We start from the raw sequence: 23,106 nt of genomic DNA on the forward strand, positions 1-23,106 counted from the left end.
CTCGAGGAGTAATACCACAAATAACACGCCAGTCCATATTCTTGGACTAACAATGATTCCAAACTAAAAAAAGTACTTCTTTTTTGTAACTCGTCACTTTTGTCAACATTAGTTTCTCCCGCTGCCACCTCAGACGAAACCATAGACTGTAAAAAAATATGGACGTAGTGTCCGTGACGTCACCCATAGACTCCTCGGTTTTGAAGCCTAAAGTGTGCAGAGCGGGCCGTCGCCATCTTGGCAGCGCATCACCGCGTGACTCTCCCGGATAATCGAAAATGGGCAAAAAGGCGGGAGCTGATTGCTGAAGCCACGCCCACCTATCGCGACGGCATTGTCAGCAGCGGCAATCCACCTGTCACTCAAGTGGCCACGCCCTTAATTATGCAGAACTTTAAGGCTTAATATAATTTAAACGGATGAGTTATAAAAAAAATCACCCCCTCACAGTTGTCATGAAGGGCAAAATTAGCAATGTAGACCAAAATCATTTTTGAACCAGGCTGTAAACGTTTTTTTTCTGCTGTAAAGTTGGGCATTTTAACACGAGGACTCTATGGGAATGACTCCCTTCTGCAACCAGCCTCAAGCGGCCGGTCGATGAATTGCAGTTTTAGTCACTTCTTTATTGGCTTCACGAGAGAGAGCGTGAGGTTGCCGCTCGGAAGAAACGCATATAGTGGGCAGGGGTTTGATCTGTCAGACGGAGCGAAATCGCAAGGAAGAGTATGTGGAATCTGGGGCCACAGCTATGCTAGGCGATAGCAGCGTCCATAGCAACCAAAACGTTGCAGTTTCACGTTATTCGGCGAAATCAGTAAAATCTTCGCAACAACGAACAAGCGAGTGATTATGTACATCCACTGAGTGAATATTCTGAAAATAATATATATATTTCTCGCTAGAAATGTAATCAAAACTTATTTTATGCAGAGACTAACTCAAAATATTGATTTTTTTCACTAAAAATGAGAGAAATGTCCGCCATGTTTTTTTGTTCTCACGGTCGGAATCTTGAAAGTCACGTGACTTGGACGCTAACAATAGGAAAAGAATTGGCAAAAAAAAACGTAACAGTCATACAATTCAAGGGCCATTATTGTAACCCCTCTACGTTTTGCACTTTGGACCAACGTAGTCAGGGTACGTTTTTATATGAGACTGGGTTGCACATAAAGAGATATCAGACATGCACTCTAAATATGTGAAAAATTCAGCACTAAAGCACTTGTCAGAATTATAAATAAATAGTTGAAAAATACCTTTAATGGCTCTCAAACTGGCCTCAGTCTTCCTTATGTGCAGCTTAAGTATAACTATTTTCAATTCTTTTAAGTGCTACAATGACTAAACTATGTTGACTCATTCAACATTACTATCAGCACTAGAATCAATGTATATTTTCAGAGATTTAAAATTAATCAAGAGATCTGACCTTACATTTTCAGAAACTTTTACTTTGTTTGTATTTATTAGATATGTAATAAGCATGAATAATAATAACATTAACAACAACTTATTAATAATAGTTCTAAAGCAATTAATTTTTTTTAAATATATTTGACTATTTATGAGTCGTTTTGTATTATGCTTTTTCATACGCACAATGAAAAATATATGTGTAGTAAAATTAGATGATCACTACCATACTATTAATTCAGATTTCATTTCAAATTTATCTTTTTTATTTATCTTTTATGTCTTTATTAGTGATGTCCAAATGATTAATCACGATTAATCTCATCCAAAATAAAGGTTTTTTGTTTACGTAATATATGTATGTGTACTGTTTATATTATTACATTTATATAAATAGTCACACATGTATGTATATATTTAATAAAATATGTTATGTTTTTATATTAAAAATATTTTAATAAAATGTATAATATTACTATCTATCTATCTATCTATATATAAATTAAATATATGAATATTAATATATACATGTTAATATATACTAAATATAAACTGTATGTGTGTGTATTTGTATATACATAATAATATACATAGTACACACACATAACTATATTATGTAAACAAAACATTTATTTTGGATGAGATTAATCGTGAATAATCATTTTACAGCACTATTATTTATTTATTTATTTATTTATTTATTATTATTTAAACAAATAAAATAAAAGTAAAAGAAGGTTTTAAAAGTAGAGAGAAAAAGTTGTAGATCTCATGTCACTGTAATGATGAGCTAGTGTAAAGCTCAATTTAGAGAGATGACGAAATAGATAATTCAATCAAAGTCCCCTGTCTAATGCGCTTAAGATGTACATATTCCAGACTGGGAGATTAAAAATGACTCAATATTTTCCTTTAAAAACTTGAAAACCTTTTAAACCTTAGTGCTGCTTTAATCTAGTTCTTAAACCGCAGGGAAAAAGAAGAGTCCCCTAGCATAGAAATCCCACGTGTCTTCAATATTTTCATTCCGCTGGACATTTGAAACATGCTTTCAGGCCAAGGCTAAAAATAAACTTGCTGATGCAAGTGCATTTATTGTGAAACTAATCCCGTAGTTTTGCTATAATCACAATGTGAAGCGATACTAAGATTTTAGACCCATCAAAGTGTAGGTTAAAAGAAACGAAACCTAGGAAAGTTGTGAGGAGCGAGTAAAAAGAGCAAGTAAATCATATTATTGAAATTCTGAGATGAGTGGCAGGTTTTCTCAATGGATCCAGGTGCTTCTAAACCAATTTACAATAATAAAGAACTCAAGCACAGTGGAGTGACTGGCTATTTGCATCTCTTTTCACTTGGTAAAGGTCAAGTTTGACAGAGAGTCTGCAGAGACCTCAAACAGACCTGACTGTTTATGAGACATTAAAATACACACAATTCACCAGAGGTTTTATAGTCATAAAAGGGCATATGACTGGTTTAATCATCAAAAATGTTTGCACTGAAAATTCTCTTTCTTTCTTTATTTCTTTCTTTCTTATTTCTTTCTTTCCACCTATAGCTACTGTGTGTAATTTTTTACTTAGTTATGTTTCTGTTCTCTCTGTTTCTGTTTCTCTCTTCGACTCTGTTTTCCCGATTTCTTTTGCCATGGTAGTATCAGTGTATGTGTACTGAATGGAAGAATGGCCCTACTGCTTCACATGCAGCATGTGCAATTGGATATAGATCATTCAGCAGTGTCAGCACTGACTGATAGTCAATACTACTGTACATTAGCAGATAGCCCAAGAACAGTGGGTGTTGTGCTAATTTGGGACTTTGGGGAGAAAAGGGCAAATTCTCTTTGACTAGGCTATATGACATCACATACATTGCACCTGAATATAATTACGTTGCTAAATATTTACAATGTATGTTAAATTTATTATTTATATTAATAACAGTGAATTGTGCATAATTACAAGCAACTAACATATGTGCATGAGAAGATGTGGTAAATGACTATTTATGTAATTACATTGTAACAACGACACCTTATAATTCAATGTATAATTCAATCTTGGTTACAAATCACAACAGTCTACAGTTGTTGCCCTTTCCATCAATACTAGTACACACTACTGCACTGCTTCAATTCTTCATCTATTCTTTTTTTAAATAGCCTGATCTCATATTCCTTTCATTTTATGCAGTAGAGAGACTGAATAATATATCTTCCATATAACTAAATATCTAGAGAGGAGAGTGCTGTGCATCTGTTAATATCTCTCTGTCAAACACAAAAGACACTGTTCTGAACTCTATACTGGCCACTCTTTTCCATGCAATTACAATGAATAAGGATAATAATGTGCGTAACAACATGTCCATTGAATATTTAATTTTCCCTCGTGTCAGAAAGTAGTGTGAACACTTGGAGTAAATCACAAATATAAGCATGATCACTAATAATAATGGGTTCTATTGTCTTTTGATGCATTGCATTGCATTGATGCACCTTTTTAAAACCATCCATCAGACTATAGTCTGACCAGGCTAAGATCAACAAACCAGCTCAGGCTGGTCTAAGATGTTTTTACATCAGAAAAGCACCATCAAAGTATCATAAATCGGTCCACATGACTCATGCGCTGTATTTGGACTCTCCCAAGTCTTCATACACCCCTTGTGTTCATTTATTAAACACTTTGACTAATCTGACAATTCCTTCAGCTATCAGTAAGTGTGTAGTCAGTCCCCTAAGCTTAATTTAAATCATTTTTGATACCCGTTTGCTAATTCTACTGAAGTACTTTTAAAAATCTGCTGAGAAAAAAAATCAGTGTGGACCTGGATATGACAGAGAAGCCTGAGTGATGAGGCAAAAAGACAAATAATGCTTGTAATCATCAAAAATAAATGTAACCGTGTATAAGTATTTCGACTTTAAGGTCATCAAGATGCTTTGCGTTTTCAAAAAGGAGAGACAAAAAGGGCAAAGTAGGAGATATAGATTGAAAAAAGAAAAAACTTAGTTTGAGACGACCAAAGAGATCCTTGAGACGCCTTATTCATCCTGTCCTCCTTCCTCTCTTCAGATCTCCAGGTTATGTTTGTCACATCTCAAACCCTGTGTAGAGAGCTGATCAAAGACACAAGTCCCCTCAGAGCCCTTCACAACTTCACTGTACGTGAAGAATGGAAGAGGACTGCAGAAAAACTGCAATAACCTTGTAAAAATTCAAATAGTTGGTCTAATCATTGATATTTTGACATTGGACAGTCAGGACATTTTCTGTTTTTGTGTTTCTGTTTAGTTCATACAGCGCTGCAGAAGAATGGATATAAGACATGGTGAATACTGATGTTCTGATGGACAGGGGTGGGGGACACTTCAAGAGGACTTTGCATCAAAATATGTCAGATGTAAATTCATGTTCCTGGTCTATTTGATGTTGAACACAGTTTTCAGATTGTGGCGTGTGGAACAGTATACATTACAAGCAACCAAAACTAGCTGTTTATAATACAATTTATGTTAAATGATCAATTTGAATTAAAACCAAGTTACATTAAAAACTAAAAACTAATAATTAAATTAATACAAAAACACCAACAAAAGATAAACTGATTTTGTTTACATATTTCATGTACTGTACATTTTCGAACATCTGAGGTTGGTAAGATTGAACTTTTCAAAAAAAAAAAAAAAAAAAAAGTCTTATGTTCACAAATGCTGCATTTATTTAAATATAAATATAATGCAATATTGTTAAATATTTTTACTGCAAAGCTGAATTTTCTCCAGTTTTTGTCTTTCATTTTAATATGCTGTTTTGGTGCTCATGAAACATTTCTTAATATTATGCATTTTGATAACAGTTAATATTTTTGTGGAAACTGTAATCCATTTTGGGGGAATTCTTTGATGTCTTAACTGTCACTTTTGATTAAAAAATTAAATACAATTCATTTTAATCTGCATTAACACTTTTTTGCAGAAAAAAGATTGATTTCTTAAAAAAAATATTATAATAATAAAACATTAATGACCCCAAACTTTGAATGGTGCTATCTTGAAAGCTTTTAAGCTCAAAACGTCACCTGTGGTGAAAACATAAATTTTTCTTTTACTTTTGGAGCCAGCTTTGCTCTTCCTGTATCTTGTATATTCCTCTCTAAACATGTAGAATAAAAAACATAAATTACATTTTTAGAGTAATTAGAGTTAGTCATGAATAAGACCTTACAAGCTATAATCTATTTTCTGCTATTAATCAGATAATCAGATATTACAAAACCAACTCACACAGAAAATAATAATACACAACATGAACCTTAAGTCATGATAGAGATGGCTGGACAATAAAACTATTCATTTATTTTTTGCATGTTCTATTTCACTCTCAATTAAGCTCTTCAGTGTCTCCTCCCCTTTCACCCTATAACCAGCAGCTGCCCCCACCTCTCTCTCTCTCTCAATCCCCCTCTCTCTTTCGTTCTCTCTCTCTCTCTCTGTGATATGCTGAGAACAGAAAGGAGGAGTTTTAATTTGAATCCCGTACTGTTGCCCTACATAAGGCTCAGAGACAGCAGTCTGAGTGGATCGCTGTGGATTAAAACACCTGTCTGTGGCTTTACTTGCTCCTCGGGAAGGATTTTTAATGGTAAATTACTTTGACTGGTTGTTTACAGAAGTTTCACTGGTGAGCATGGACAACAAGTGTTGAACAGTGAATGGATACAAAACGAGATGTATATCTGGAAAGCACCAGAGCGAGACGGCAAATGTCCAAATAGTTATTTTCTTTCTCAAAAGACACAAAGGTAATTGTTGTAATTGAAAAAAATATTTTTTTACTATACCATTTTTCAGTTTTAAGTACTTAAACCATATTATATTTGGTTAAAATAGAATTTTATGAACTGAAAAAAAGTTAAATGAAAGCATTCATTAAAAAAAAAAAAGAATATTTAATATTCATTATAACACATTTTTTATACATTTTTTTTTTAAATAGAATATTTTTAAATCCATGAATTAATCTTTTAAACATTTCTTTGACCATAGCTGTAATTGTGTGAAAGTAATTCAGCACTTGCTAGAACTCTTCTTTTAATATTTCTGCTAGGTATCTTCTCTTAAAGTGAGGTGAAGCAGTTGGCGCAGTGTGTCGGGTGAAGCATGGCTGGAAATAGTTTTTTACTACATTCTGCTCTCACTCTCACTCTCCATCGTGGGACGGGCTGCTAAAACACAGGACGAGACTTCTACTGATATGGACATCCAAACAGCCAATCAGACTATAGATCCTCTGTTGATTTCTGTGACATCAGAGGGGCCTCCAACTTCGACCACACCTGCAGAGGTGGAGGAGGACACTGTGCCGTCCACTGGCACCCGCTGTCGGGGTTACTATGATGTCATGGGCCAGTGGGACCCTCCCTTTAACTGTAATGCAGGTATCTTCCTGTACTGTTGCGGCACCTGTTTCTATCGGTTCTGCTGTCAGTTCCGTCAGCAACGACTGGATCAGACTTCCTGCTCCAACTATGATACTCCAATTTGGGCCAACACAGGAAAACCAGTGGCCACCAACACTGAGGTGCAGCCAGACCATGAGCGGGATCGGACTCACATGATTGTGTACATAATCTGCGGTGTGGTGGCCATCATGGTCCTAGTGGGAATCTTCACCAAACTGGGGCTGGAAAAGAGCCGTGGAGTCCAGAATGATCTCAGTAACTCCAGGTGAGTGGAAATGAGCTCGGTAACAAAATCTAGTGAGCTGCTACAAGAGCTTTTTTATGTAAAAACAAACAAGCCAGCCCAGTCCAGATGAGAACTGGTAAAGAAAAAGTAATGCAACAAATTACTTTCCATTAAAAGTAACTTTAACACAATAAGTTACTTTTTTAGGGTGTAACTCAATAATGTAATATATTATTTTAAAAAGTAACTTACCCCCCACACTTAACATAGTTGATATGTCACATGGCTTGACTGCCTTTCTTGGTCATTTTCACAGTAAATTCTGGGACTCCCTTGTGAAAACGATTTACACTTTAGCATACAGGTGCTTCTCAATAAATTAGAATGTCATAGAAAAAATCAACTTAAAAACTTTATTAAATAAATTAAATGCACACAGACTGAAGAAGTTTATGTCTGGTTATTTTAATTGTGATGATTTTAACTCACATTTAACAAATTAGAATACTTCATAAGACCAATAAAAAAAAAAAAAAAGTATGGAAAGTATGTTCATTTACTGTACATGTGCTCAGTACTTGGTCTGGGCTCCTTTTGCTTTAATCACTGCCTCAGTTCGGCGTGGCATGGAGGTGATCAGTTTGTGGCACTGCTGAGGTGGTATGGAAGCCCAGGTTTCTTTGACAGTGGCCTTCAGCTCATGTGCATTGTTTGGTCTCTTGTTTCTCATTTTCCTCTTGACATTACCTCATAGATTCTGTATGGGGTTCAGGTCTGCCACTCAAGCACACCAACATCATTATCATTTAACCATCTTTTGGTGCTTTTAGCAGTGTGAGCAGGTGCCAAACCCTTCTGGAAAATGAAATCAGCATCTTCAAAAAGCTGGTCAGCAGAAGGAAGCATGAAGTTCTCCAAAAGTTATTGGTAAACAGGTGCAGTGACTTTGGTTTTCAGAAAACACAATGGACTGACACAAGCAGATGACATTGCACCCCAAATCATCACAGACTGTGGAAACTTAACACTGGACTTCAAGCAAATTGGGCTATGAGCTTCTTCTTAACACTTTGACACTCAACTTTCTGTTAACATGCTTGGATACAGCACTCTGTGAACAGCCAGCTTCTGTGGCAATGAATATTTGTGGCTTACCCTCCTTGTGAAGGGTGTCAATGATTGTCTTCTGGACAACTGTCAGATCATCAGTCTTCCCAATGATTGTGCCTTGTAAACCAAGCTGGGAGACATTTTGAAGACTCATGAAAACTTTGCAGGTGTTTTGAGTTGATTAGTTGATTGGCATGTCACCATATTCTAATTGGTTGAGATTGGAGAATTGGTGGGTTTTGTTAAATGTGAGCCAACATAATCACAATTAAAATAACCAAAGACTTAAACTACTTCAGTCTGTGTGCATTGAATTTATTTAATAACACAATTTCACAGTTTGAGTTGAATTACTGAAATACATTAACTTTACATGACATTCTAATTTATTGAGAAGCACTTGTACTTAAAAACAATAACTTATTGCAGAAATATTGCATGCAAAAAAAATAGCATCATAAAAGTATGGTTGAACCTCTGATGTCACTGTTTTACTGAAGGTGGTAGTTTCTATTGCTGTCTATGGAGGGTCAAAAAGCTCTTGGATTTTATCCAAAATATCTTCATTTGTGTTCTGAAAATGAATGAAAGATTCACAGGTTTGGAACGACATGAGGGCGAGTAATTAATGCCAGAATTTCATTTTTGAATGAGCTGTCCCTTTAAATTTTGGTTTAAAGAAAGTGAATTAAAGGAACATAACATTTTGTTTTTGGAAAAGACTTCACACCAGAAGCAGACCTTTGTCTCAAAATGCTGTCTAGATAGACAGCTCACTAACTTTTGAAACAGAGCTGAAAAATTACAGAAGATTCAATGCCTTTTTGATGTTAAAAGTGCTTGTTTTGGCTATTTTGGTCAAGCATATTTTTTAGCCAGCTTTAACAGCTGTATCATATACAGTAGTAAACCAAAGACCAGGTAACAGCATCCAGCCAAGACTAAAGCCATTCATATGAATGCTGCTCATCTGAATTTAGCAATAATCTGTAGAGACATAAAAAGAGTGGAAGAATTTTTTAGAGTGTTGTCCTAAGGTTATTTTAATATTCATGACATATTAAAAAGCTAACCCCATCCAACCTGAATATTTCTTTCTTATGTCTCAGTTCTCCTTCTGTGTTCCGTTCTCTCCAAACATCAAATCAAACCTTTGTTCTCATCGTTCTACATATTCAAAATCCCTTCATGAATATCAAATTAACTGTCATGAGCAATATAACAAAATAGAGAGAATTTATAATTCTCCCAGCATTTCGCCGTACCCCATTTTAGACAAGAAATGACCTAATAATGCAAACAGCCCTATCGAGATGAACACATTTGGAGGACAAAATTACTCATCCGAAGATTAGCACTTTTCCGAGTTTAACACCTCTCCAAAAGCATTTCCCACACGCTGAACACTGCGCACCAGATTAACTCTTCTTACACGATTAAGAGTTCTGCTATGATTAAGACTCTGCTTTAAGATTAAACCAACTTCACTACAGATTACCTCCTTTTGAGGCTACTGCTAGACTTCGCAGAACTAATTTATACACTTCTATTCACACCATTAAAAAGAACAGCAAACATTTTGCCCACATGTCAAATGGTTGTTGAATTGGGCTCCTAAATAATTTCCATTCCATTTCCAGTCATGCCTTAATATTTACGAATGTATTATATTACCCCAAACTCTCCAACCACAGTCAAACAGAGAAGAGAAAAGCAGATCTTCTCTGTCAGACTTAACGTATACACTCCATCTATACTTTGTAGTTTAGTTTAGTCATGTAGGTACAGGAATGGCCTACATTAATTTAAATAACGGACATAAGAAGGGGGCGGGAGAACATAGACAACACACAGAATGTGAGTCATGATTATGTGAGACAATTCACTGTAGATACTGTAATATATGATTCAGATCACATCTTCAACAGCACACTGAGGCCAAAGGCAAGATTCTATGCCAAACAATATCCAATCTACAGTTAAAGAAAATCATTGTCATGCTGGTCAAGGGACTCCACCATATGGGTGTCCTAAGGGGCAGAAATCCTTGAGATATCACATTTATATAATGTGAGACCTTCCGGATCTGGCACAGATTCAGTTTAGCCAACTGGATTTTGAATGCAACCTAAAATTGTTATACTGATAATTAGGTTGGACGATTATTGTAGGTAAAAGTGTGTAAAATACTGTGGAAGAAACAACACATATTCACATTCCAATCACCTGCTTAAAACAGACAACTGAATATGTTTACTTATGTTTACTTACTCTCCATACAATTCATGAGTAGTTCTCAAAAAGTCAAAGCCCAAATGTCTTTTCCCATTGATCACTAGCTGTCACGTACAGTTGCACTTTTAATTGAATCTGGGTTTCCTTGCATGCCCTTCAGAAGTTTGCAGAGCCTGTGGAAATTTGAGGAGAAACAGCTCAAAATGTATAAGAAAAACAACACTAGATTTACATAATGTCTTGTAGAGTTTTTCCTTGCCACTGTCATCTTTATTGTTTGGCATTGTTTTCTTTTAAGGAATGATATTATGAAAAGTGCTAAACAAATGAATCAAAACTACAAATTCATTTAACAAGTTTATATTGGAATATTACAGGCAGAAAGAAAATATACATGGCATGACATGCAAATATTTTTCTGATAATTAATTAATTCATTGTTTTATAGCACAATGACAGTCGAATGTTAATAATTCCCAATTTTGGAAACAGCTTTGTCACTATAACATCAATCTGTTATTTCCATAACTGTCTTTCATACACGAGTCTCTTTAGATAAAAGCATATAGTTGTCTAAATCATATCTCATGTTTGGGTGTCCTTGGCATTAAACCGTTTGAAAACCCCTGGAACGGTCTTTGAGGTCACTCTTCAGGATACTGCAGAACAGAAAAAGATGAAAAAACTTCAAGGCTATAAAAGAAAGGCAATTCACTGACAGGACTCCGTATATATATGAAATATATATCCCCCACTCCTTCATACTCCTGAGCTTGTTTGTCAGATTTTAACCTGTGTCTTTCCGGTGGCTCTAAATTGTCTGAACTCATTTGACTTGAATGAGATGTGGCTGCTCATTGCTGTGCACTGTGTTCGTGTGTTATGTACAAGTGTGTCTTTGTGTCTCTCAGATTCTGGAGACGTCTCTCCCGCATGGTTGAGTCTTAGTGGGTGCATGTGCACTGACATTTGCGTCCTGTTGGCCCCCTGCCTCTCTCTCATCTCCATCGTGACTTCAAGGCCCTCCTGTTCCTCTCAGGTTAACGTGAGGTTCCGTGCTCTCTGACAAAACTACTCATTACCTCTCTCTTTGGGCTTTTCCCTAGCCGTGTGTTTGTCCTCTGGCTGAGAGGGATTTGTGCGGGCTGCTGCTGTACTTGACATGATGATCTAATACAAAACTTTCTGACTCTTACAATACAGTATATACAGAAATAACAGACTATATTCTTTGTAGGGTCATTATGTTCCCTTTGTTTTATAGATATCTACTGTGTGCATGCAAAAGAAGTGAAATAACAAAGGCTAAAACAAATCTGAATTCTCACATATTGTGTACTATGATACTTTTGAGTACAAAAATAAAAGTTGAACAAATATTATTTGCCTTACCAACAATACCTGCCCTTCAAATAGACTATTAAGTTCATCTGGATTAAAACACATTCTCTTGCGTCCATATCAGCTAGTCTGCTTCTTAATTAAGAAAAAGCTGAGGCAGTTATAAAAATCTGCAAGGAAATTAAATATTGAATGTTTTAAAACATGAAAACACTTTGAAAATCTTAATGGTAATAATTCTTGCTAACTTAGTTTAAAAAAACAACCCTCCGCTATTTAGTTTGAAAACCTGTATTAAAGATACATTTGTATTTCTTTTTTTTTTTTTTACTAAAGTTGTATAAAAACTACTTGAGTGATGCAGTAGTAGGCTGTACATAAACAGACATTTATTATGTTAAATGTAACTTGTAATGTTTTGTTATTTGTAATGTTTGTCATAATTTCATACAGCACAAACAATTATACTGACATGATAACATTATTACCAAACAAAGTGAAAATATTTATAAACAAATTGTATTTCACTTAATATAATTGAACACTTTACCAGTTATTGAGCTGATTTTCAAAGAAGTTCCATTTCCAAACACGATCTTGTCGCATGCGAGTACAGCACAGTAGTAAGTCCCAGCATCAGAAAGGCTGAGGTTCCTCTTTGTGAGGGTGTAAATGCAGGTTTGTGCAGTAGAGTAATCCTCACAGATCTCTTCATGTTTCTTTACATCATCAGTGTAAATGATGCTAGGACTGGATTCTTCTGCAGCCTCTCTGAACCAGTAAGCTTGGCGTGCTCCTTTACATTTCTTATCCACCGTTTGGACTCTACACATGAGAGAGTAATGTTGTCCCCAATGTGAACTTTATCTGAAATAGGCTCCTGAAGAACTGTTGTTGTGGTGTGCTCTTCTTTAAATCAAATCAAAAAGCCATTTAAAACAAATATTTTCATTATGCTATTATAACTTTTATAGTCCCTTAATTATAACCAATATTTATTATTTTTAACATCAACATCAGTTAAACATACCGTTAAGCATCAAAAATGTTCCAGGTCCAAAATCCAGTTCTCCTAAAGATATCAGTCCACAAAAGTATGTTGCTATATCTTCCTTTTTTGTCAAGGAAATGTGTAAATGATAAATGCCTGTGCTTATTGTTACATTAAAACGCCCATCATTATATCCATCAGCAAAATCAACCCTTGTCAGGTAAATGTAACTTTTTGAAATTAGCTGAAGCTTCTTTCCCATCTCCTGCTTGTACCACACTATGTTGTTAAAATCTTTGTTGGGCAAGTAGCACTCAATAGTGACGTTATCACCCAGTTTAGAGGTTTGCAAAAGTCTTGGCTGCTGAATGTTTTGTGCTCCAATGCAACCTGGATTGAAAAAGCAGTAAATGTGTTATACAAATATTTTATTTAAAATTAATTTTAGGATCTTAGTTGCGTTGAATGAATGTCTGATAATATCTGTTCAAAAATGTCATATGTCATAACTGGATAATTCTATTCATTAAACAGATAATTCAATCTATCAATCATACTTACAAACAAAGGTGAGGAATAAAAATGTGCTCATGTTGCTTTGATTCGCTAAGAAAGAATAAGAGATGGCGAGGTGCAAAGTCGAAGTAACTAAATCAAATGGAAACTGTTCCTACACGTGATTGGTTATTCTCGCATATTCTCATATGACAAAGTCACATTTCATTGGCTGTAGGTTTTGGGTGTAAGGTGACATTCTCACAACCAAAGGAAAATGTTCTTCTTATGAACACCAGTAATGAAAACACAATATTATCAATTTATATTAAAAAAAGTCACTTAAAATAGAAAATTAAAATGACCGCTTTAAGCAATGATTATAATTTTTATTATTTCAGACTAATTGTACAGACACAATCATTTTGTTCCATTTTAATTAACATTTTTTTTTCTATTTAATTGTGAATTTTAAATTAATTTAAATGACCTTGGAGGAAAACAAATGAAATAAATGTGCCTTCACTGGTCTTTAAGACCACAACAGCTCCATTTGAGGGGGTGTTGCTTGGCCTGTGCAGATGGGTTACTAGGCTGTGTAGGCTGAGCAGAGCTTAATCAAACTTGTTTTTAAATCTCATTTTATTTATTTTTTCTACACAATAAGTAGAGCTGGAGTGCCCTATTGTGCCACTTGTCCTTGTCCATGGTGCTGAATCATGTCAGCTGAGTTCATGGATTCAACAAAATAATGCTTCAGTAGGTATGTTCAATACAGTGATGACCACAATGTTATCAATCCAGTAACAGAAAATAAAACCAATACAGAAGCCGAGATATAATGAAGGAGATTCTATTCTCAAAAATATTCAGAGAGAGACTGAATCAATGGGCCTTATACTCACTATGAGATCAAACTTGACAATTCCTATTTTTTATAACATTCATTATGAATTATGTATCCTTGCACATTATATTTTAATTAAGATATAATATTTTAAAGAATAGCCAAATGAAATGAGCTAATTGTTGCTGTTTTCTTTACAATTGACTGCATATCTAAAGTGAACCTATTTAAGACGATATAATAGAAGCCCAAAATTTATCTTTTTATTGATTGACGGATTAACTTATTATTTGGCTTATATTTTTAATATGATGTGGCTTTTTCATCTCACATTCTTGAAAATCCTTAGTTAGATTGTCTGTGGTCCTGTGTCACATATTTAACAGCATTTATACTGTACATATATGCTTGCTTTTTATGTTTTGGTTTAAACTGTTATTGTACGGATAAGTATTAGTAAGACATATCTGACCCTAGTATTCCTTAAAAAAGTTACTAAAAAAGGTTGCAATGTGTGCAATTAAAGGGAAAAAGCTGGATGCGATTTTTTGTGGGAATTGTGGATTTATAAAATGAGCATAAAGACAGTTATTCAGTTTATCTTGTACATGCAATTAATTTATTTATATTGTTTTGGTGCATGGTTTTGATGTTTTTTTTTTACTGTAAAACAGATCATTTGTTGACATTCCACCTTCAGGTCATGATGACAACTGTCATATTTCTGAAAGTAACAGCTTTTACATTACACTTAAGCTGGTATGGAAACTTCTGACCACAGCAATGTGAGCTGTGTGTGCTGGGGCTTTCTGACTACTCATTCTTACAGTTTGGCTGCAAACTGAGCAGTAGGTTGGGCTCAAAGTCCAAAACCACAAGTGCATGTTGCACAAAGCTACGCCTGTGCAAACAACAAACAACAACAGAATGGTTGCTCACATTTCTTTGTACCTGAAAGTATTGTTTCCTCTAAATGTAATGTAAGTTTATTATTATAAATGCAATCCAAATATCAAATTCTCCCCTTGCTTTAACAATTTTGATCTTTCAATTGACACAGTATATTTTTTACTTTTTGCTTTTACTTTTAATGCTTTTCACCTGCAAAAAGTTATACAAAAGCAAATTTTTAATTTGTCCAGAGACAAATACAAACTCTTAAACTAAATGTATAATTTATCTGTAATGTTTGTTATTGTGCATGTTTGTTATTGTAATGTTTGTTATTGTTATTGTACAATGTACACAATTAACATTGTTAATGTACACAAATCTCAAGTACAATTTTGTTTAACATCAGTTATTTCTCACATTTATTCAGATGTGTTATTTCTGCAGTCATGACCGTTATGAAGAAGGAGGGGCATTTGTTGCAGTAAGAGAAGTGTCTCGTGAGAATACTGCTTGGTAAACCATGTGGTTTTGTTGCTGTGAAAGAGAGTAAATCTTGTGGTTGGAAAACATCTAAACATTGATTCACAAACATTCAAAAGCAAACAACACATGCCATTGTTTTAGTCTAAAGTCTAAAGCATAGTCAAAACTTTGTTCTGAATCTGAAATATGTCAAAAAAAAAAAAAAATACACATAACAGTAAATGTATAAATACATTTTATACTAATCAAAACACTTGTTTTGAGCATTTTCTGTTTCCTAAATTTTATACTTTTGTACTGCATTTTTTTATTTAACAAATTATTAGTATTACTAATGACATGCAAAGCTCATTGCATATGTTGATCCGCTGATGTTCACCATAGCAAAACTCAGTCTGCTCTGAACAACTACTTCCTCCTATTGACTCTACAGGAAATGCTTCAATTGTCTCCGCCTACTGTATTAGGTCTCACATCATTTCTTCATGCACAAAATAACTCCTCTTCTTTGAGGCTCATGGTTAGTGCTGCTAAATGTATTTTTCTTTAGTAATTTTTAAGTCTCTTGAATGAACACCTTAGCTAAAATGTAAAACTAAGCTATACCTAAGAAACTTTCAAATTGTATTTCTTAGAAATCTTTCTGCTTTATCACATTATTTATTACTCGTGGCTTTACTTAATTTAAAGCAAGGCTTTACTTAATTTAACATGTTTTGTTTGCATAAGTCAAGTCAAGTCACCTTTATTTATATAGCGCTTTAAACAAAATACATTGCGTCAAAGCAACTGAACAACATTAATCAATTAGGAAAACAGTGTGTCGATGCAAAACGATTGTTATAGGCAGTTCATCATTGAATTCAGTTCATGTCATCTCTGTTCAGTTTAAATACTGTCTGTGCATTTATTTGCAATCAAGTCAATGATTTCGCTGTAGATTAAGTTTCCCCAACTAAGCAAGCCAGAGGCGACAGCGGCAAGGAACCGAAACTCCATTGGTGACAGAATGGAGAAAAAAACCTTGGGAGAAACCAGGCTCAGTTGGGGGGCCAGTTCTCCTCTGACCCGACGAAACCAGTAGTTCAATTCCAGGCTTCAGCAAAGTCAGATTGTGCAGAAGAATCAACTGTTTCCTGTGGTCTTGTCCTGGTGCTCCTCTGAGACAAGGTCTTTACAGGGGATCTGTATCTGGGGCTCTAGTTGTCCTGGTCTCCGCTGTCTTTCTGGGCAGTAGAGGTCCTTTCTAGGTGCTGATCCACCATCTGGTCTGGATACATAACATTTGGTTTAGACATTTGCAAAACAAATAACTTAAGAACTTGAAAGGCTGGTTGGTCAGTACCTTTCTGTTTTGTCATGTCTTATATAAAAAAACAGACCTTTATTGCTGAGCACACGCAAAGGCTGCAGAGTGTATATCATCTGTATAGTAATGAATGCTACAGTCACTGTGTTCATTTTTTTGAGTCTCTTTGGACTCAACTTTAGTCTCTATAGGAAGCACATCTTTGTGAAAGAAATAATGACCTGGAAAATGCAAAGAAATAATACAGAGAGGACCATGATGACCTGTCCACTGTCAATAAAGAAGAGGCACGGCAGCTTTCCGGTAATCCAGAATAAAAAAAAAAAGTATATTTTAGGATTGGACTGCACATGATTTTTAACAACCTAAAAATCTGGAGTTGGTCTGGGGGTAAGGATAAAAAAATGACTACTGGGCAGGGCCGCGGGAAGTAATTTTGAACAGGGGGTGCTGTGATTTTTTTTTTTTTTTTTTTTTTTTTTTGACAAAAAAACCTATGAGCCTATAGGCCTATTTAAAATACATTTTAAAAATAAATACATTGAGATTTACTACTTTATTGTCATATACACTTCAGTGCACAGCCAGCCAGGGTCTGCAGCCATCACACAGACATCAGTTCTCAGATATGCGCAATGCGCTATTAATCTGAAGCAGAATCAGAAATAATAGTTTAATAATCGAAAGAAAACGAAATAATTACTTTCATTAAAATTTCAGATAGCCTATACATACATGCAACTTATTTAGATACAACAAATAATATTACAACAAAATATAATATTAATCAAACTTCACAATAACGCTAAAACAATGCAATCGATTTGGTCAGCTGGCTTGAGTCACTGCACGTTTATTTCACACGCAACTCTATTAACTCCAAAATCTTTTTACGCACACCACAAGGAAATAATCTCTGACTATTTAAGCAATTTGTTTATTGAACAGTTCTCCACATCCATTACGCAAAGAACACACGCACAGTATAAAGCTTTTTGTCTCCATCTCCAACCTCTTTACACAAACAAAAAGGAAATAATCTCAGACTATTTAAACGTTATTTAACAGTTCTCCACAACCATTACGCAAAGAACACACGAACGAAATAATACTCTCCATCGCCATCCCCACCACCTTACAAAAATACTATAGTGTACTACTTACAATTGCTTTGCTAGTCAAAGCTGATCCCACACTTGTTGCCAAAAAAATAAATGTTACAAGCGCGGCAGCACAATGCTCTTACCTGAGCTACCTGCCCTGGTTGCAGGTGTCCAAATGTCGAGGTGCGCTGTATTATATAAAGATGGATGTATTCTGCATGGAACGAGCGGGAAACCTCGTTACTCGGCGACCAAACCTGCCTGCCTGACGTTGTCAGCGTAACTTCCGAACCTGTGTTGATTAGGCCTCAAAATATGAAATTAAAATCCAAAATATATACGTAATAGCCTACGTGTGTCAAAATCATTTTCTAAAATATTCATAAGGAATTTATAAATTGTGCAAAATATTTTAATAGGCCTACTTTTTTTTTTTATCTCCCTTTCGTCACTAGGGGGTGCTGCAGCACCCCCAGCACCCCCACTTCCCGCGGCCATGCTACTGGGACATTAAGGAACCGAACAATGCTGTTGAACGGTGTGGATGCACAAGCAGACATACTGCTAAACTGCACAATGCTATGTGCATGAATTATTTTCCATTCTAATGTATGGAGGTGTTTAAGCCCATTCTGGTGCATCAGAATAAGACATGGGATGACACTCTGAACTACTGTAGGCAAAACTATATTGACCTGGTGAGCCTAAGTTCTCAAATAAATATGGAAGTTATTATAAATAATATAAATATAGTGTTATAAATAACACTATAACATCCTAGACAGCTTATTTGTGGACTGGTCTGTGCTTTATGGTTGATCATTGGTTCTGGGTCAGTGGTGATAATCTTCAGTATAAAGCCTGGTCACGTGTTTCGTAATAACCTGGGTATAACAAATGGGTTAGCAAAGTGTTCGGTTTCAATTGGAGAGGTCACCTACTGAATCGCTTGGAAAGGTTAACCACACAGTAAAATAGTAATGCTATACAACCGATAGAACACTTATAAAGCATAATTAATAATTAAAACAAAACTGTAAGATCCTCCTTGGAAGCAATAGGTACAGTATACAAGTATTCTTAAGTCCAAAACATACCTGTGGAGCCACTGAATGACACATAAATTATATTAATTTACCAAAAGAGTAGGCTATCGAAACAGTAAGCATACACAACAACACACCATGGGCCTGTAAACACAGCATGCTTGTTTGTTGGTGCATGCATTACATTTTCAAATAACAACTGAAACATTTTTAAAGGTAATCTACTGGAACCAAATCATTTTCATTAAGTTTTCTTCTTGAACATACTTTTTGGATGGAACGCAATGTGGATTAAAAACCACTAAATATTGACAAAGTGCCTGATTCTACATAGGGAAACAAAGCCGATGCCTCAAAGAAAAACCTACAAACTGTGAGGAAAACCTTCATTTTCTCTGCCTTAAGATGCCATATGAATGAAGCATGTCATCATTAAATATTTGGTCATTTCAGTATAGAGTTACTAGGCTGCATTTACAGTATTTCATTATAATAAACGGTCAAGTCATTAAAAGTCTGTGTTAACATGTATTATGTTTTTCATATATAAAATTATCATCATGTGGTAACAAACTGATGAGGATTATAAAATGTAATAATAATTCCATTGCCTATTTCCAAATGTATTTCTTTCTTTAAAATGTAAAACAAGTGGTAATAGAACCATCAAGAAAGCAGAATTAACTATTAAATTCCCTACAGTTCCCATTACTAAAAAATATTACATAGGTCTACTATTTTTATTTTTTATTTTATTATATTCTTACAGTGTCAAACCAGAATATTGTTGTGCTCATAACTTTGCTTGACCTGTATAGTTGTATAGTCTCTAGAATATTTGATGCATGATTTCTTTAAACATTTGTTACACAAATACTGGTGTGAACATCTGATTGGCCAGTTCCCTTACAGCTTTTTCATTGGTCTCTTATTTACAAACAAATAAAAAATAAAATAAAAAAAAGGAAAGGAAAAGACTGTGACCCACACACTGTGAGGAAATACATAATTTTATTTGCCTTGAGAAGCCATAAAAGTTCTTTAAATATGTGTATTCTGATATGTAAACTTTCACATACAGTTTGGTATATATGTATGCTCAGTTGATTTGAACCAATCTTCAGTGTTTTGCAATTACAAAATATATTTTTGTTCATACATATACTATATAATAGTTTTCAAACTGACACATTAGCCACAGAATCATCATATCATTTGCCTTATTTAAAAATATATTAATTAAACAAATCTTTTCTGGGGTCAACAAGACTTAAATTCGTAAGTTTATGCATTTATTGTTTTATTTGGAGTAAAATAGGATTTACACAGGCATATTTCGAGATAATGGCATAATTTTGTTAGCATTATAGGGTTTAATTTTGTTACTTCAGTAGATATACTGTTGTTAATGTATGCATAACATTTGTAAGAAATATTTTTATGGTACTCCTGATGTACTAGTTTTATGATCACATGAAACTGCTAGTGCAAGATTTTATTTGAGAAATATGAAGAAAATCTATTTGAAAACCTGTACTGTAAATTATATCCTCTCACGTATGCTTACATAAAAAAAAAAAAAAAAATTACTATTCTCTGAGGTCCACTTATAATGTGGTCAAGAAAAATATACAATAATAATTTAGAAGTAATATGATATTTTCGTACTGTTTCGACCGCCCTCATCGGAATGCTCTGTTCAAATAGGCTGATTGTAGACTCTGATGTAAACATCCACTGCTGTAACTGGCTAACAGTTGTGTATTTTTGACAGCTTACATCCTTCATAGAAGGATGCTGCTGCGATCTAGGTTTAAAACGCACAAATACATATCAAACGATCTGTAATAACAGAAATAGCAAAAGTGATCACACACACTTATGTGGTGTTACATCGGATTAAATTTATTCAACACAGCATTGTCTTTTAGTTTCAGTCTTTCTGAAAATCTTGCGTCGAATTGTGCATTGTTTGTAAACAAAACCGCAGTAAAATTAAGTGAACAAAGAACGTTTGAGTTACGTACAGTATGGTAAACTTAGTTCCCTGAAGGAGGGAACAGAGACGTCACGTTGGTGACCGACGAAATTGGGACACTGCTTCAAAGTCTGCTGCGGAAACACAGGCTCTAAAGCCATACCGTGGACTATACACATACGAGTACCGCTTAAGTCTCAATATGGAACCCAGCCTTCCATGGTTCTCAAGGATTCCTCATGAAGGCCTGGTGCTGGATGTTCCACTGCATACAGCTGCCTAGGGTGATGGAGGATCTCAATAGGGTCTACAGTACGGACATTCTGGAGCAGTTTAAGCAAGCCGACACTAAATTTATCATTTCTAAATGAAGTATAGCATTATTTACACACCAGTTATTAAGGAGTTGTCAGTGGTTCATCAGATCAGTTAGAAATTGTAAGTAAATGATCAATAAACTATTTAATTGTGCATTCATACATCTTTTTATTCAGACATATAGTAATAGTTACTTATAGTGTTAATAAATGGTTTATTAACATGTATTTCTACTGTAATTCAGGGTTAATTCAGGTAGTTATAAAACATATGTAGTTGTTAGTTAACTATTTTTTGTGAGCTCATCTAAAGTGAGGACTATTTATGCCTTGTAAAGCTTTTACAAATGAGATTTAAAGGCTGTTAATATTTCTATGTTCTGTATCACTGTGTGGTGTTTGTTTCAGTTTTTTTGTTTAGAAGATAACTGAGCCTTTAAATATTCTTTATAAATGCTTTACAAGGCATAACTAGACTAACTTTAGATGAGCTCACATAAATAGTTAACTGACCAATACTACATTTTTTATAACTACCTGAATTTACTACATTTCTTAACAACTCCTAACTCCTAAATAACTGGTTTGTAAATAATGCTATACTTCATTGAGAAATTATAAATTGATCATGAATAAAGTATGAAAATACAATTATTAAACACATTATAGATATGCTTTTAAATCAAGAATAAAGCATATATATCTATATTTATAAACTGCTTATTACTGTCTATTAATGCTTTATAAATTATTAATTATCTGTTTACTAATGCTTAATTAATGATTAATAGTGTGGAGTTATTATAAAGTGTTACCCAAATATCTGTCAGCGAGGCGCCACGAGCCAGCGCCCAGAGGAGGATGCAACACTTCTAGTTCAGTGAGCTCTCAACCTGAATGGGCAGGGCACACCCTTTGCCTGATAAGCCAAGGTTCTGGCATCCACAATTTAGTGGGCCATCCTCTGCTTAGAGAGGGCATTTCCCTTCTGCTGGCCTCAGTAACAGACAGAGAGTTGGTCTGAGGTCCTGAAGCTTTGTGACTGTTCTATATAGTATATCAATGCTCGGACGAGACAGAGCAAAGCCTCTAAGGAACCTGATGACGAGGTCATGTTTACCTAAAGACTTCCCATTCACAGGGTCATGATACGCAGCAATAGCAGCAACCTGGACTTTGAGGGTGGAGGGAGACAGCCTTCGCTCAAGCCCTTGCTGCAGAACGGAAAGCATGGCCACAATCGGCATTTTCAATGAACAGGTTCCACTTCAAGGCATAAGCATGTCTCATAGATGGTGCTCTTGCCGAAGTGATGGTGTGCACTACCTCCTGGGGTAGCTCACCTAGAACCTCACCTAGAACCTCCACGTCCCATCCAGGGACCAGACATGGAGTTTCCAAAGGTCTGGACGCGGATGCCAAATGGTGCCCAATCTCTAAGTTAGTAGATCCTTCCTCAGAGGACTCAGCCAAGGAGGGGCTGTCACAAGGAGCACTAGTTCGGGGAACCATGTCTGAGTGTGCCAATACGGTGTTACAATACAGTGTTCCCTCAGTCGGGGAGTAGAACAGCTGGCAGTGAGTGGTCTCTAGAAAAGCAAACAGGTCTACCTGAGTGGCTCCGAACAGTCTCCAAATCAGCTGGACCTTAAGGGGATGGAGTCGCCATTCTCCCAGGAGCATTGCTCGAGACAGTTTGTCGGCTGTATGGTTGAGCAGGCCCAGAATGTGAACAGGATGAAGTGACCTCAGAAACTTCTGACTCCAAAGGAGGAGGTGGCAGGCGAGTTGCGACATGCGATGGGAGCACAGACCACCTTGTCGGTTTATGTAGGCCACCGTT

General features: G+C 35.3%; 1 protein-coding gene and 1 pseudogene across 1 annotated transcript; one reads left to right on the forward strand and one right to left on the reverse strand.

The window, feature by feature from the left end:
• Nucleotides 1–6,659: 6,659 nt before the first annotated feature.
• Nucleotides 6,660–7,157, forward strand: LOC113105359 (protein shisa-9-like). Its single transcript, XM_026266400.1, has one exon. The coding sequence runs from the start codon at nucleotides 6,681–6,683 to the stop codon at nucleotides 7,155–7,157; it is 477 nt and encodes a 158-aa protein (XP_026122185.1). The 5' UTR covers nucleotides 6,660–6,680.
• A 5,102-nt stretch (nucleotides 7,158–12,259) lies between these two features.
• Nucleotides 12,260–13,427, reverse strand: LOC113105466 (uncharacterized; annotated as a pseudogene).
• Nucleotides 13,428–23,106: the final 9,679 nt, after the last annotated feature.

Source organism: Carassius auratus, chromosome 7 (genome assembly GCF_003368295.1).
Source record: "Carassius auratus strain Wakin chromosome 7, ASM336829v1, whole genome shotgun sequence".
NCBI lineage: Eukaryota > Metazoa > Chordata > Actinopteri > Cypriniformes > Cyprinidae > Carassius > Carassius auratus.

Excerpts from the sequence above, each read along its gene's own strand:
- LOC113105359 (XM_026266400.1), top strand. The coding sequence starts at position 6,681 with ATGGACATCCAAACAGCCAATCAGACTATAGATCCTCTGTTGATTTCT.